Genomic DNA, 15,283 nt, shown 5'->3' with positions numbered 1-15,283 from the left:
CACATTGCGCTAACATATTAACCGCTTGGAGATGCAGACATTTTCCGCTCTTTTTGTCTTTTAAGTGCCATAACGTAATTATTTTTCTCTCAACATAACCATAAAACATTGCATAGCACTCGGCCTAGTGTTATACTATGGGACAGCTCACATTAGCGATTATTTCGCATGAGATTCGGCATGAGAGAACAATCGCAGCATGCTGTGATTGGCAGTGAGACTCGGCTCACTCGCACCCATACAACTTCAACCAGTGCCCCACCCCCTTCTGGCGGGCCCCCACAGAGAGAAGTTAGCGGCACGATTAGTAAGCTAGCAGTCCATCAAGGTACAAGGCCAGGAGACCCAAGAGTCCCACCCTGGGCCAGATGACCGGTGGGTCCCAATCTGACTTCTCCGAATGTCTCCATGGGTTCCAGGCGACCGGTGGGTCCCTCCTTGCAGCCCCAACCAACATATCCATGGGGCCAGGTGACTTCATCGTCCCAACCTGGTCTCCCCAAAAGTATCCATGGTCTCTCTGACGGTTAATGGAGCAGATCTGTATCTTTCCAGTCAGGGCCGATACCCTTAGGCTAGAATCATGTAGAATCCAAATCTGTGTCTCTTTGGATGGATCTGCCATGCAATCCATCTACTGTCCTGAAGGATGTCTCTCACTCTCCTTGTTAAGTCTTTCTGACTCTGTCCCAAGTCTGACTGCTACAGAAGCACATCTTTTTAGGTACACATCCACAGGTCAAGGGGTTAGGGAGGGCCTTAACTCACAAGGCTCAGCTCTCACTGTTTGAGCTAATCTATTTACATAGTTGCTATAGTAGGGGGCTCTTTAAATCAACATCATTGTTTCCAAATGAAGTCAACATTCAGTTTTATACAAATAGTATGACATTCTTGACCAGCCACAGAAATACACATTCAATTATAAGTCAACATGAACACAATAGTGTATTTCTCTAGGCTTAACTAATCTAATCGTCTGGCTTACTAAGATTTTAAGCTGTATCGTCACAACAAGTCTATGGGTGCGTGTTAAACATCGGAATGCACTCCGAAGTCACCCCAGTGCAGTCCAACATAAGCAGAGTCAGGCCATAGAGGAGATGGAGAAATTACTTTCTCCTTCTAATCCACACCTGTGCTGTGATTCTCTCATGCGAGAAGATAGGAGCACTGACACTCGGCTCACGCTCACTGCAATGCAGGAGCAGAGTGTCATTAGCATATCGCATCCAATGCGCTCGCCTCAGATGCCATATGCTAGTCTGTTTCCAGCCTAAAAGTGAATTCAGCACACATAATATTGTCCAGTAGTAGCTAAGCCTTCTAAGATTTTTTGGAGACATGAAGGACTTTACTACAATACAAGAATATAACTCTTACACAAGATGCTGACAGTTTAGGAGCCATGCGAGGTTCCCTTTAAAACAAATATCTGGCAAAGCTGTCATGACTTTGTAATAAATGAAGCAATTGTGAATAGACAATTAGAAAAGATTAGTAATTATTCAATTTAATCAAGCCACCCCTAGAATTTTATTATGGAACTATATAATTGTCAGAAAAAGAAGGATTTGGATATCTGCATCATAAAAGGTGAGCATCAATCTGTACAAAGCGGTAGTGAAAAATAAGTGTAGCATGTTGATCTCCCAAAAAATATATAAGTCTACAAAAGACCTAAAATCTGAACAGATACTCAAGCCATTCTGAATTTTACTATATTTTTTTCTGTTCAGTACCTGTATATGTGAAGGAACTTTGGTGGATTATATTAAGATAGGTAGTAATACGGTACTTACCACTGCAAACTCATCCCTGTCCAAGTGTCCATCTTTATCAATGTCACTCAGTTCCCACACCTGTGGATAACCATCATTTACATATCATAACCAAAAATATACATTCTAAACACTACATGCTTACATATTAATAACACATTAAAATTGTCAATTTTATGATCTGCTTGTGCAAGCAAAAAAGAAAAACATCTTATATTACCAAGTTTAAGCAAGTGACTCTAGGGATGAAGACAGCGACTTCAATTCAGTTGTCATGCGTCTGGATTCGAACCCTTGATTCTGTGGTTGGAGTATTTCCACTGAGCCACAACAGACACACCTTTTCTTTGCCTGTTTTAGCTCTGTTATCTTTGTTTCTTTCGGTTTTCAGTAACAGGTGTTTTTCATTTATTCTGTTTGCCTGTCCTATCACCTTTCAGGTAAAGCTTTATTTATCTTCCCCTGCTGGTGTGGTGTTTCCTGTTGGTGATAATCTTTGTTGGATTCATTCACTTAGCTGTAATTTATGTTGGTTCCAGTTGTTTCGTGTGGGATTACTTCATTCCTTACGGAATTGCTACTCTAGCGATATTAGGAGCGTCTAAGGACATTCAGGGTAAGTTAACGGCGAGTGGGGGTGCCATTGTGTTATTTTAGGGTGCCAACCTTCGCGGTCACGCAGGGACAGACCATGGTCAGAGGAGGGCTTTTCCTAGTCTGAACAGGGATCTGTCAGGATCACGCATTTGTCCCCCTGGTTTTTACACTACCCGTGTGAATGTGCTTTAGCAGTCATAAAATCCGTGTCTCAAGGAATGTATTTATAACACTTGTAATAAGCACCATTAATTATAAACAATAAGCTGGAAGAGCAACTGCGACCAGTTCAAAAGTAGACCGTTTTTTTCTCCTATTTCACTCTTGCTGCTCCATTGAGCATTTTCTTTTTGTTTTTAAATTCACAATATTATTTCAGAGATACGGGCCTTATATACAGTGGGGAAAAAGTATTAGTCAGCCACCAATTGTGCAAGTTCTGCCACTTAAAAAGATGAGCGAGGCCTGTAATTGACATCATAGGTAGACCTCAACTATGAGAGACAAAATGAGAAAACAAATCCTGAGAATCACATTGTCTGATTTGGAAAGATTTTTTTTTCACATACATATACATGTATTAGTTATATATATAACTAATCTTCATGGTCTTTACATGAGCGTGTGGATCACAAAATTCCCTGGGGGCATGGAATACTGAAGGGAACTACAGGAATAAAATAGAAAAAAATAGACACTTTTGACCTGGTAATGGTTCTTATTTAACATATACTGTAAAAAAAAAAATCTAGAAAACATTGATTCTTTAACATTTTCATTACAAATTAAATTTATTACAAATTGAGAAAAAAAATTGTTTGGAGAATTTGTAATATTATATGGGTTCGTCTATCGCTTTGTGTTTACAGTTTCTAACCTGAGTTGTGTGTCTCCATTGTTACAGACTACAAACTCTGTGTAGTCTTATCCTGCAGTCACCTTCCCTTTCATGCTTTCCATTCTTTTTTTTTTATTATACAATTATTAGATCAGTTATAAAAATATATATTATATATACAGTGCCTTGAAAAAGTATTCATACCATATGTAGTTTACCACATTTTTTCATGTTACACTCACAAACTTAAATGTATTTTATTGGGATTTTATGTGATAAAGCAATACTAAAGTAGCAAGTATTTGTGAAAGGAAATGATACATGGCTTTCTAATTAATTTAACAATATAAATCTGAAAATTGTGATGTGCATTTGTATTCAGTCCCCCTGAGTTAATACTTTGTAGGTTCATCTTTCGCTGCACTTACTGCTCAAGTCTTGTCACTGATTCTCAATGGGATGTAGGTCTGGACTGTGACTGGACCATTCAAATACATGAATATGCTTTGATCTAAACCATTCTATTTTAGCACTGGCAGTATGGCGGGGATGATATTTTCAGGGTGATGTGCAGTGTTAGTTTTCCACCACATATAGTGTTTTGCATTTAGCCCCAAAAGTCCTAGTTGGGTCTCATCTGACCAGAGACCCCTACATGATATGTGGAAGAAGGTGCTCTGGTCAGATGAGACCAAAGTAGAACTTTTTTGGGCAAATGAAAAACATTATATGTTGAGGAAAACTAACATTGCACATCACCCCCACCATCAAGCATGGTGGTGGCAGTCTTATGCTGTGGGGAAGCTTTTTTTCAGCAGGGATGGGGAAGCTTATCAGAGTTGATGGGAAGATGGATGAAGCTAAATACAGGGCAATCCTGGAGGAAAACTTGTTAGAGGTTGCAAAAGACTTGAGAATGGGCATAGGTTAACGTTCCAGGGGGACAACGATCCTAAACATACTGCTAGAGCTACAATGGAATGATTTAGATTAAAGCACATTCATGTGTGTGAATGGCCACATAAAGTTCCAATACATTTAAGTTTGTGGGTTTAAGTAAAAAAAAAAAAAATATGGAAAAGTTCAGGGGGGATGAATATATTTTCAAGGCAGTGTGTGTGTATATGTATGTATGTATAATCCTGCTCATCGTTATTGGTGCCCATGAAGTTTAAATATATAATATGGAATATCTCCTGAAAAAAATGAATCAAGGGAAACAGTTTTTTTTGTAAAGAGCACTCGTGTTAAATACAAAAGAGCAAATGATAAACAATTTAAAACAAAAAAACAATGGGAGGGAAAATAGAAGAACCTAAAGCTTGGTGTGTCACTGGCGTTGGCACCCTAATCATTAATTTAGTATGCAAACACATTTTGACTCGCCTGTGGTAAATCACAAAAGAGATTCACATGTGATTAATTGTCAGTGTCCATGTGACATGAATTAGCCAATGAATGATGACTTCAGTGTTTTAAAAAGCCACATGGTAGGTCCGGTTCCTTTGTCACAATGGTGAAGACAAAGAAGCTGTCAGAGGACATCAGAACTGCTATTATTAGCAAACACAAGACTTAGAAAGGGTATAAGGCCATCTCCAAAGACCTTGGAATACCAGTTTCAACAATGCGCAATGTTATAAAGAAGTTTGCCAAGCATGGAACCGTCAAGAACCTCCCTGGACGTGGGGGAAAGAGGAAAATTGACGAGAGATGTCTTCGAAGGTTGGTGTGAAAGGTGGAAAAAACACCACGTCAAACATCCAAAGACCTGAAGGCCAACCTGGAACAGTCTGTGGTCTTGGTTTCACCAAGCACCATATGCCGCACACTAAACCAAGCAGTGCTTTATGGGCGAAGACCAAGGGAGAAACCATTGCTGAATAAAAGACATAAAAAGGAACAACTGATCTTTGCCAAAGAGTATCTTGACAAACCACAATCCTTCTGGGAAACTCTTCTGTGGACAGATGAAACAAAAATAGAGCTTTTTGGCAAAGCAAAAGTTTGTTTACAGACGGCGCAATGAAGCTTATAAGAAAAAACACCTTACCAATAGTTAAGCATGGTGGATGATCCAAAATGCTGTGGGGTTGCTTTGCTGCGTCTGGCACTGGAGGCTTTGACCGTATTACAGGATTCATGAAATCAGGAAATTATCAAGAGATTTAGAGCGAAATGTCGTAGTGTAAGAAAACTTTGTTTGAGTCAAAGATCATGAGTCCTTCAGCAAGACAATGATCCAAAGCACACATCCAAAAGTACACGGGAATGGTTGAAAAAGTTAAAATAGACTGTTTTAAAATGGTCAGCAATGAGTCCTGACCACAATCCCATTGAAAATCTTAGGGGGGGCTGAATCTGCCATTGGGAAAAAGAACCCTGCAAACATTCAAAAGCTTGAACAAACTGCAAAGGAAGAGTGTGATAAAATTCCAGCTGAGAAGTGCAAGAAGTTTATAGATGGCTACAAGAAACGTCTGGAGGCTGTCAGCAATACCAAAGAGTGTGCAACCAAGTATTAATTAGGGATGTTTTTATTGCTGCACATGCTGTTTATTCTGTTTTTTGTTTAATTGCAACATGGAAGTTGAAAAACAATGTTTTATTGTTAAATTACTTCGGACCACTAATTAAAAAATCTTGAGGATATAACTTTGGTACATTTCCATTTATTTCTGAAGATATAGTTCAGTCTATGAATAAAATTGAAGGGGTGTGAATAATGGTGAGCAGCACTGTATGTATGTATGTAAAAAAGGGTATTGCCCTGGTGAAATGGTGTCTGATTCTAGGAGCCTGTAGTCTTTCATCTTTGAAACAACAAGGTCGGCATGAGAACTCTATATGAAAAATTATATGGCATTTTTAATAAAATCAAATTACACAGCTGTTTTATTCTTTCTTTAACCCCTTCACTCCTGGGCCATTTTTCATTTCTTCCTATAGAATTTTTTATTTTAAAATAGTGGTAAAAAAAAAAAAAAAAAAGCTTTTATAGCTATTTTCCGAGACCCACGACATTTTCACTTTTCGAGATATGGAGATGACTGGATGACTGAGGGCTCATTTTTTGCACCCAGAGCTGGTATTTTTACTGATAACATTTTCGGGTAGATACAATGCTTTGATCACCTCTTATTGCAATTTTGTGGCAGCCAAAAAACGTGACTCTGGCATTTTGATTTTTTTTCCCGTTACACTGTTTACAGATTAATTTATTTTATATTTTGATAGATCGGACATTTCGGAACGCAGCGATACCAAATACATGTTTGTGAACTTTTGTGGGTTTTTTTTTCACATTTTTTTACAACTTTTATTTAACTTTTTATTTTATTTAATAGTCCCCTTAGGGGACTTGAAGCTGTGATAGCTTGTGCTATGCATAGGGCCAAGGATTGTAATGACAGACACGGCGGTCATCCGCAGACTCCCCCTGACTGTGATGACAACCCATCAGTGCCCCACGATCACGTCACGGGAGCGTTGATGGAAGCGTGGAATGATGCATGCCCCTGTCGGCGCGTGTTAAATGCCGCTGTCAAGAGACTGATGGCGGGATTTAACAGGTTAACAGCCACGGCTGTTAAAGGCACATGATGGTTGATTAAATCAGCCGTCATGTGGAAGGAAAGATGCGGGCTTAGCGTGTGAGCCAGCATCAAAGGTAGAGACACAACATATGACGTAAATATACGTCATATGTCGTGAAGGGGTTTGCAATGGAAGAAAAAATATATAGGCTACAAAAGTGGACCCTTTAAATAAGTAACAAAACATATAAATGTACTCTTACCCTTCCTAAAATATCCAGAGGTAGTTTTGAGTTCATAAGTACCGGTTTCACCTTGTCCCCAGACAGTAAGCCATTTACAGGCAATAAACTATCAAATATTCCATCGAACTTGGATTTCTCTTCTATCTGGTAATTAAAATAAAGTGGTAATTTCAAACAGTGTAAGCAGATGTACTGCTATAACAAGTTTATTGTGCATAACTATCAACTGTAAGGTCTGGCTAAAAGTTTTGAGACTGACAAATCTTAATCTTCTTAAAGTTTGCTGCACATGAATGGTCTCAGGAAGAGTTACTGTTAGAATAGCACAGGATTCATGCTAGCGTTCATCTTATCTTCTCCAGATCTCCAGACATTCATTCTTACAGGTCTCCCAAACAGTTTGAAGGAGCTAGATAAAAACCAACGAAAAGCATGTACAGAGAAGATAACTGCTTCTGAGAGCTATGGGGTAAATAGCTCAGTCAGTAAAGGGAACATACTATTATTTATAACTTTGAAAAAGAAAACAGTGAAAAAAACATCTTAATATACAGTGATAACAGAATATTAAAATAGGTTTTCTTGCAATTAAAAATTGCAAATATTCATAACTGTCAGGCATCCAAATAGGAAACAGACTTTAAATACGCTGAATTTAGGAGCAAGTTGTGTCCAAATATCTAATTAACATCTTTATTTTGTAGACACTGCACTAATGTCACCTGCTGCAAAAATGAAAGATGAGAAACTAAACTGGTATTCTATTGATGCAAAACTTACCCGAACTGACCAGTGACCTTCAACAGGAGGAGGAGTGATCAAGAGAGGGCTGCTGGTATCACTCTTTGAAGAAAAAACAATATACTGTAAATAGATGTGTTTAGTATCATCTATTTTCCATAGAAATGAATATGTTAAAATAGTGCACAAGAGTTGTTCTTTACAAACACTACATAATTATATATAGATGTCAAACATGTGTAGATGTCTCAAAAGTCAGCAAATACTTCTAAGGCCACGGCCCCACTATCAGTATGTGGTCAGTATTTTTTCTCAGGAGTGGGAGCCAAAACAAGGTGGGGCCATGGCCTAAGGCTTCCTATACTTCCAAAAACATATAGGTGCATCTCACTAAATTAGAATATCATCAAAAAGTTAATTTATTTCAGTTCTTCAATACAAAAAGTGAAACTCATGTATTATATAGAGTCATTACAAACAGAGTGATCTATTTCACGTGTTTATTTCTGTTAATGTTGATGATTATGGCTTACAGCCAATGAAAACACAAAAGTCATTATCTCAGTAAATTAGAATACTTTATAACAACAGCTTGAAAAATGTTTTTAAAATCCGAAATGTCGGCCTACTGAAATGTATGTTCAGTAAATGCCCTCAATACTTGGTCGGGGCTCCTTTTGCATCAATTACTGCATCAATGCAGCGTGGCATGGAGGCGATCAGCCTGTGGCACTGCTGAGGTGTTATGGAAGCCCAGGTGGCTTTGATAGCAGCGTTCAGCTCATCTGCATTGTTGGGTCTGGTGTCTCTCATCTTCCTCTTGACAATACCCCATAGATTCTCTATGGGGTTAAGGTCAGGCGAGTTTGCTGGCCAATCAAGCACAGTGATACTGTTGTTTTTAAACCAGGTATTGGTACTTTTGACAGTGTGGACAGGTGCCAAGTCCTGCTGGAGAATGAAATCTCCATCTCCAAAAAGCTTGTCAGCAGAGGGACGCATGAAGTGCTCTAAAATTTCCTGGTAGACGGCTGCGCTGACTTTGGTCTTGATAAAACACAGTGGACCTACACCAGCAGATGACATGGCTCCCCAAACCATCACTGATTGTGGAAACTTCACACTAGACCTCAAGCAGCTTGGATTGTGGCCTCTCCACTCTTCCTCCAGACTCTGGGACCTTGATTTCCAAATGAAAATTGGAACTCTGGGACCTTGTGGAGTGTGTCAATGACTGCCTTCTGGACATCTGTCAAGTCAGCAGTCTTCCTCGTGATTGTGGAGCCTACTGAAACAGACTAAGGGACCTTTTTAATTGCTTGGGAAGCCTTTACAGGTGTTTTTGGTTAATTATTTTAATTGACTGAGATAATGACTTTTGTGTTTTCATTGGCTGTAAGCCATAATCATCAACATTAACAGAAATAAACACTTGAAATAGATCACTCTGTTTGTAATGACTCTATATAATATAGGAGTTTCACTTTTTGTATTGAAGAACTGAAATAAATTAACTTTTTTGATGATATTCTAATCTAGTGAGATGCACCTTTAGCTGTGAAGAAACACTGAAGGCTGTAGTACATCATTTTATGATACGTAATTTCCTTTCTCTGCAAAACGTTGAGTTCTTAGAAATCTCTCCTTCCGCGCCCTCAGAGCTTCTTTTCCGAATTTTAGGCTGCAGCAGCAGAATGTCCAGGATTGCTTCAATCTAGCTCTGCCGTTGGAAACATGAAAGTGCAGGAGGGAAATGTTTTCTGAGCTGCTCTGCTGGTGAGATAATGTTATTAAGAAAAAAAGGACTAGGACCCCTGAAAGTAATGATATGGTCTCCACAGAGTTGTGATGTCCTAGTTCTCCAGGATGTTTTGCAACAACCTCGCTGCAGTGTTTCTTTAAAAACTACATACAAGTGTAAGAATTGATGCTGTTTTGAAGGCAAAGGGCAGACACTCCAATTGTTAATGTGATTTAGATTTCTCTTTGGTGCATTCTCTTTGCATTTTGTGATATGTTAAAAAACAAACAATTAACACTTCTATACTGCTTTCTTACTTTACAGCATTATTTCCATACCTGCCTATAACATTTGCACAGTACCATATATCTATATAAAAAAAGTATGTAGTCTATTCACTGTTGGTACAAAATTATGCATACAAGCCATAGAGGTTTGGGAATTAGGCACATAGAGGGCAACTTTAGACTTTAATTTTGTGGGTTTTTCTTACTAAAGTGTTTTATTTTTGTTTTGTTTTTAGAGGGGAAGAGGGGTGGCAGAAGTTTATAACATTGAGCCGTAAAAATAAAATTTTCACATTTTTCCCACAAAAATATTTTTCAGCCCCCAATTTTGCATTTTCATAAGGGTAACAGGAGAAATTGCGCCATACCATTTGTTGTGAAATTTCTCCTGAGCATGCCGATACCCCATATGTGGGAGAAAACCACTGTTTGGGCGCACAGCAGAGTTCGGAAGGGAAGGAGCGCCATTTGACTTTTTGAATGTAAAATTTGCTTGAATAATTAGCGGACGCCATGTTGCGTTTGGAAGGCCCTGATGTGCCGAAACAGTGGAAACCCCCCACAAGTGACACCATTTTGGAAACTAGACCCCTCAGGGAACTTATCTAGATGTGTGGTGAGCACCCTGAACCCCCAAGGTGCTTCACAGAAGTTTATAACCTAAAAATCAAACTTTTTCCACAAAAATGATGCTTTAGCACCTAAGTTTTTATTTTCACAAAGGTAAGAGGAGAAATTTGACCCCAAAAACTTTTGTGCAATTTCTCCGGAGTACGCCGATACCCCATATGTGGGGAAAATACACTGTTTGGGAGCACGGCAGGGTTCAGAAGGGAAGGAGCACTGTGTGACTTTTTGAACGCAACATTGGCTGGAATTGAGAACGGACGCCATGTCGCGTTTGGAGAGCCCCTGATGCACTTCAATAGTGGAAACCCCCCACAAGTGACCCCATTTTGGAAACTAGACCCCTCAAGGATTTTATCAAGGGGTATAGTGAACATTTTGAACCCACAAGTACAACACAGAAATTGATAACATTAGGTCATCATATTGAATAAGTTGTCATTAGTCTTGCGCGCAAGTGCTCGCTACTTGAGTTCGCATCGGGTACTCTGGTATGCACCATGTATAGCGGGTGCTCAAGAGACATGCTAGAGTCCCCGCCCCGAATGTTTCGCGGTTGTTAGACACCCATAAAAAAAAACATGTGGGGATCGCTCGTGCATGGCAGGCAATCCCCGCAAGTTTTTTTTTTACCGCGAAGCACTTGCGCTCAACACTAGTCGCTATATCGTCATCATTTTTTTTTCTTTACTTTTGAAAAATGCCAAACGCAACACAACCCTAACCCTAGCACAACCCTGACCCTAGCACAACCCTGACCCTAGCACAACCCTGACCCTAGCACAACCCTGACCCTAGCACAACCCTGACCCTAGCACAACCCTGACCCTAGCACAACCCTGACCCAAGCACAACCCTGACCCAAGCACAACCCTGACCCAAGCACAACCCTGACCCAAGCACAACCCTGACCCAAGCACAACCCTGACCCTAGCACAACCCTGACCCTAGCACAACCCTGACCCTAGCACAACCCTAACCCTAGCACAACCCTAACCCTAACCCTAACCCTAGCACAATCCTAACCCTAGCACAACCCTAACCCTAGCACAACTCTAACCATAGCACAACCCTAACCCTAACCCTAGAGTTTATTTTTTATGCTGTTTCTCGTGCAGTATAAGTGATTAGACAACTTTATTCTTCGGGTCAGTGCGATTACAGCAATGCCAGAATCATATGGGGTTTTTACGATTGACAACTGTCACACACTAAAAGACGCTTTTTTTTATTGCAAAGACTAGTTTTTGCATCGCCATATAATTTTTCCATATTTCGGCCGACAGAGTCATGTGATGGCTTATTTTTTGCGGGAAGAGTTGACGTTTTTATTGGTACCATTTTCAGGCACGTGCCATATTTTGATCGCTTTCTATTCAGATTTTTGGGAGGCAGAATAAACAAAAACCAACAATTCAGGAATTGTTTTTTTTATGCCGTTCCGCGTGTGGTAAAAATGATAAGGCTGCTTTATTCTTCGGGTCACTACATTTACAGCGGTACCACATTTATATCTTTTTTTATGTTTTGGCGCTTTTACACAATAAAAACTAAAAGAAAAAAGAAAAAAAAATGTATTCTGATCGCTATAACTTTTTTATTTTTCGGATGATGGAGCTGTACGGCGGCTTGTTTTTTGCGGGACAAGATGACGTTCTCATATTTTTATTTATATTCATCTTTTTGATCGCGTTTTATTCCATTTTTTGTTTGGCGGTATGATGATAAAGCATCGTTTATTTGCTTAGTTTTTTATTTATTTTTTTTACCGTGTTCACTTAAGGGGTTAACTAGCGGGACAGTTTTATAGGTCAGGTTGTTTAGGACGCCGCAATACCAAATATGTGTACTTTTATTTATTTATTTTTTTCAGAATAATATTTATTCATGGGTACAATATATTTTTATTTTTTGGGATTATTTTTTTCTTTTTCCCACTTTCTGCCAATTTTTTTTAAACTTTTACACTTTGTCCCACTATGGGACTTTCACTTTTTGCAGTCTGATCGGCTGTATAGTATAGAAATGCAGCAGCATCCCTGTGCTATACAGACTATCAGCGCTGCACAGGGAAAAGTTACATTGATCGCTTACTGCGCATGATCAAAGTAACTTCTTCCTGTCCAGTGACCCGAATGTCCTCATGACGACATCCGGGTCACCATGAAAACCACCGGGACCCGGCTCAGACAGCGCGGGATGCTGGAGAGGAGGTAAGTATCGGCACTTACCTCCTCTTGCTCCCGGAATGCTCCGATCAACTTCGATTGCAGCATTTCGGGGGTTAATGTGCTGGGAGCGGCGCGGGACCGCTCGTAGCACATAGCACTGGGTGTCAGCTGTGACAACCAGCGGACACCCGGCGGCGATCGCGCCTGCACACTCTGTGTGCGGGCACAATCACCAGGGCATATTATTACGTATTAATATGTCCCATGTCAGAAAGGGGTTAATTAGCTAGACAGCATGAAAATAAGAAAGTTTGCAATTAACTTGCTTTTTCTATCTGCTGTCATTCTTCAACAAAGAGAGCTTGGCCACTAGTGCCTGCCCAGACTATAGGTCGAGTGTGCACAGTAGCCACATTCCAGGAGAGATGTTAACTGCTAAGATCTCAGCCACTTCTCTTCAGCCCATTGATATCTATACAGCAGCTAGCTGCATCAACCTGCCCCATCCTTCTCAGCTGCTGACAATCCATCCCTCTCCACTCTGAACCCTCCCTCTCAACCACCCCTACCCCTGGCACAGAGCATCACAGCTCACTGTCTAAGCCAGGGGTCTCAAACGGAAAAAAAAATGAATTTGGGGGGCGGCATTCTTTGCGTGACAAAGTGACATTTTTAGTGATACCATTTTTTTTTTCTTTACACCTTTTGAACTGGTCCTCATCTTGTAGTAATGCCCCATCCTGCTCCTCATCTTCTGGTAATGCCCCATCCTGCTCCTCATCTTCTAGTAATGCCCCATCCTGCTCCTCATCTTCTAGTAATGCCCCATCCTGCTCCTCATCTTCTAGCAATGCCCCAAACTGCTCATCTTCTAGTAATGCCCCAAACTGCTCCTCATCTTCTAGTAATGCCCCAAACTGCTCATCATCTTCCGGTAATGCCCCATCCTGCTCCTCATCTTCTAGTAATGCCCCATCCTGCTCCTCATCTTCTAGTAATGCCCCATCCTGCTCCTCATCTTCTGGTAATGCCCCATCCTGCTCCCATCTTCTAGTAATGCCCCAAACTGCCCCTCATCTTCTAGTAATGCCCCAAACTGCTCTTCATCTTCTAGTAATGCCCCAAACTGCTCCTCATCTTCTAGTAATGCCCCATCTTGCTCCTCATCTTCTTGTAATGCCCCATCCTGCTCCTCATCTTCTAATAATGCCCCATCTTGCTCCTCATCTTCTGGTAATGCCCCATCCTGCTCCTCATCTTCTAGTAATGCACCATCCTGCTCCTCATCTTCTAGTAATGCCCCATCCTGCTCCTCATGTTATTGTAATGCCCCATCCTGCTCCTCATCTTCTAGTAATGCCCCATCCTGGTCCTCATCTTCTAGTAATGCCCCAAACTGCTCCTCATCTTCTAGTAATGCCCCATCCTGCTCCTCATCTTCTAGTAATGCCCCATCCTGCTCCTCATCTTCTAGTAATGCCCCATCCTGCTCCTAATCTTCTAGTAATGCCCCAAACTGCTCCTCATCTTCTAGTAATGCCCTAAACTGCTCCTCATCTTCTAGTAATGCCCCAAACTGCTCCTCATCTTCTAGTAATGCTCCAAACTGCTCCTCATCTTCTAGTAATGCCCCATCCTGGTCCTCATCTTGAGGTAATGTCCCATCCTGGTCCTCATCTTGTAGTAATGCCTGATCCTGGTCCTCATGTTGTAGTAATGCCCCATCCTGGTCCTCATCTTGTAGTAATGCCCCATCCTGGTCCTCATCTTGTTGCAATGCCCCCATCCAGGTCCTCATCTTGTTGTAATGCCCCCATCCAGGTCCCCATATTTTAAGAATGTCCCCATAGTGCACATAACAGAGAAAAAAAAAAAAGATTCTTCTCACCTGTTCTCCGTTCCCTCAGCGTCCTTCTGCACATGCAGCATGTAGGCACCATAGACCCCTTGACGATCGAGGCCCGGTTCAGGAGCCCCCATCAGCGCTGTAGTGCAGTGTATTGCCGCACAGAGACCGGCTCTCTGCACAGCAATACCAATGCAAGCCGATGGCCTATCAGAGGCCAGCAGCTGACATCTGCATCCCTGCGCAGCGGCGTATGACGTCACTGACATGCGCAGATGTCCACTGATAGGCCAGCAACTTGCATTGGTATTGCTGTGCAGAGAGCCAGTCTCTGCGCGGCAATACACTGCATTACAGCGCCGATGTCGGCGGCTCCTGGACAGGGCAGTGATCGGGGTCTATGGTGTCTGTGGGCTGCATGAAGCAGCCGGAGGGGCCGCATGCGGCCCGCGTGTTTGAGACCCCTGGTCTAAGCCCTGTGCTTGTTCAAATGTACTGTTACCTCTGTGTGTAAATACAGTGATAATAGTGTAGATTCCAGAACGAATTACTGAAAGCTGAATGTGTAATAGCAGATGTAATGCGGAGCTTTACAGTTTTACTCCAGGCAGACATATCATTGGTATCAGGAAGTGAAAGAGACTGCAGAGATGAGAGTAGCTAAAGAGACAACGAGACAATAACCCTTTAAAATATATAAGTAAATACAAAAGACAAGTATTGAGTTACTTACAAATTTGGGCTGTGGCAATGGAATATTTAAACTGGCCAGGGTAACTTCATGACCACTTTGTGCACAAGCAACTAGTCGCAAAGCAACATAGAAACCCTAAAAGAATAAGAAAATACAGGATTACTGATAGTCAGCTGCTC

General features: G+C 41.0%; 1 protein-coding gene across 2 annotated transcripts in view; it reads right to left on the bottom strand.

The window, feature by feature from the left end:
- The window catches only part of EPS15L1 (epidermal growth factor receptor pathway substrate 15 like 1), a 280,928-nt gene that overhangs the window by 207,639 nt on the left and 58,006 nt on the right, over window positions 1-15,283 (bottom strand). For both annotated transcript variants that reach the window (XM_073660720.1, XM_073660721.1), the window contains exons 5-8: window positions 15,144-15,239; window positions 7,778-7,840; window positions 7,016-7,141; window positions 1,803-1,862 (exon numbers count right to left, since the gene is read on the bottom strand). In XM_073660720.1, the coding sequence (XP_073516821.1) occupies window positions 1,803-1,862; window positions 7,016-7,141; window positions 7,778-7,840; window positions 15,144-15,239 (345 nt within the window). The remainder of the gene's footprint in view (window positions 1-1,802; window positions 1,863-7,015; window positions 7,142-7,777; window positions 7,841-15,143; window positions 15,240-15,283) is intronic.

The sequence above is a fragment of the Phyllobates terribilis genome, unplaced genomic scaffold, assembly GCF_046119375.1.
Source record: "Phyllobates terribilis strain yellow unplaced genomic scaffold, ASM4611937v1 Scaffold_1__5_contigs__length_1240528914, whole genome shotgun sequence".
In the NCBI taxonomy this organism is placed as follows: Eukaryota; Metazoa; Chordata; class Amphibia; order Anura; family Dendrobatidae; genus Phyllobates; species Phyllobates terribilis.
Note: the sequence above shows the minus strand (reverse complement) of the source record. Positions and strands in the feature narration are given on the sequence as shown.